This window comes from Platalea leucorodia, assembly GCF_965183815.1.
Source record: "Platalea leucorodia genome assembly, contig: HAP1_HAP1_SCAFFOLD_24, whole genome shotgun sequence".
Classification (NCBI taxonomy): domain Eukaryota; kingdom Metazoa; phylum Chordata; class Aves; order Pelecaniformes; family Threskiornithidae; genus Platalea; species Platalea leucorodia.
In genome coordinates this window covers 1575049-1576840 of record NW_028121458.1, presented here as the reverse complement: position 1 = coordinate 1576840, position 1792 = coordinate 1575049, and the positions used below count along the sequence as shown (strand labels likewise).

The following is a 1792-nucleotide window of genomic DNA, read 5'->3' as shown; positions in this document are numbered from 1 at the left end:
AGATATTAAACAGAACGGGCCCCAGTACTGAGCCCTGGGGAACACCACTTGTGACCGGCCGCCAACTGAGCGGCACTGACTCAATGAACTCTGTTCATTTTCCTCAGTTCATTGAGTTCCTCAGTGAACTGGCTGCACACGGACACAGCATGTTTAACTTCCTTGCTAACAAACAAATTTAAACATGATGTAATTCAGGAAACCATAAACTACTCTCGTCAACCTTATGCTAAGTGCAAACTGCATCTGACACAGTCCGCCTTTCTCAAGGACCATTCATACAAGAGCTCTTTGAGACCTAGAGATAAAAAAGAATAGACATAAACACAATTGAAGAGTGGGCTAAAGAGCTATTGAGACATACTACTGGAAGATAGGAAAGTTTTTAACTCCCTGAAGCTGGAAGCAGCAGCTACATAGTTTCTTCAGCTTCTTCAGAGGGTCTTTGAGCTCCTGGTTCCTCAGGCTGTAGATGAGGGGGTTCACTGCTGGAGGCACCACTGAGTACAGCACTGCCACCACCAGATCCAGGGATGGGGAAGAGATGGAGGGGGGCTTCAGGTAGGCAAAAAATGAGGTGCTGAGAAACAGGGAGAACACAGCCAGGTGAGGGAGGCACGTGGAAAAGGCTTTGTGGCGTCCCTGCTCAGAGGGGATCCTCAGCACGGCCCTGAAGATCTCCACATAAGACACCACAATGAAAACAAAACACCCAAATGCTAAACAGGCACTAACCACAAGGACCCCAGCTTCCCTGAGGTAGGCATCTGAGCAGGAGAGCTTGAGGATCTGGGGGATTTCACAGAAGAACTGGTCCAGGACATTGCCTTGGCAGAGGGGTAGGGAAAATGTATTGGCAGTGTGCAGCACAGCATAGAGAAACCCAGTGCCCCAGGCAGCTGCTGCCATGTGGACACAAGCTCTGCTGCCCAGCAGGGCCCCGTAGTGCAGGGGTTTGCAGATGGCCACATAGCGGTCATAGGCCATGACAGTGAGAAGAGAATACTCTCCTCCAATGAAGAAGAGAAAGAAAAAGAGCTGTGCAGCACATCCCAAGTAGGAGATGGCCCTGGTGTCCCACAGGGAATTGGCCATGGCTTTGGGGAGAGTGGTGGAGATGGAGGCCAGGTCGAGGAGGGAGAGGTTGAGGAGGAAGAAGTACATGGGGGTGTGGAGGTGGTGGTTGCAGGCGATGGCGGTGATGATGAGGCCGTTGCCCAGGAGGGCAGCCAGGTAGATGCCCAGGAAGAGCCAGAAGTGCAAGAGCTGCAGCTCCCGTGTGTCTGCGAAAACCCAGAGGAGGAACTCGGTAATGAAGCTGGCGTTGGACATCTGCTGCCTCTGGTCATGAGTGACTGTCCAAGGAGGAAAATGCAGTGAGAAGTTAGGGGAGACTTCTCTAAACAAAACAAAAGCCATTTCTCCTAGATGCTCCCCTTTCTACACCCACCCCCTTTTTACTTTTCTATGAGAACTTCCTTCAGCTCCATTTCTGAAACCCTGCTTGGTGCTGGCTGAATGTGCCATGAGAAATACGGGCTCTGCCTGCTGCCTGCCGAGGAGTCAGCCCTACTCTGCAGGAGTGGGTTCATGGGAAAGGTGGGGGAAGGACCCAGTCCTGGTGTTGGACTTTGTCAGATGAAACTGCTCCTAACGCAGAAGGGCCTGTCAGCACCTGCACTCCCTGTGGTGAGGAAGCAGAATGGCAGAGGGCAATTTCAGAGTTTATTCTTAAAGTTTCCCTCCGTTTCCCCTGGGGAGTGTTCTTGGATGTCAGAAACCTCAGAATTTC

General features: G+C 51.6%; 1 protein-coding gene across 1 annotated transcript; it reads right to left on the bottom strand.

The window, feature by feature from the left end:
- Positions 1–363: 363 nt before the first annotated feature.
- LOC309603209 (olfactory receptor 14A16-like) lies at positions 364–1332 on the bottom strand (the record flags this gene model as incomplete). The annotated part of the gene is made up of 1 exon (XM_082338110.1): positions 364–1332. The coding sequence occupies one exon, from the start codon at positions 1330–1332 to the stop codon at positions 364–366; it is 969 nt and encodes a 322-aa protein (XP_082194236.1).
- Between the last annotated feature and the right edge of the window lie 460 nt (positions 1333–1792).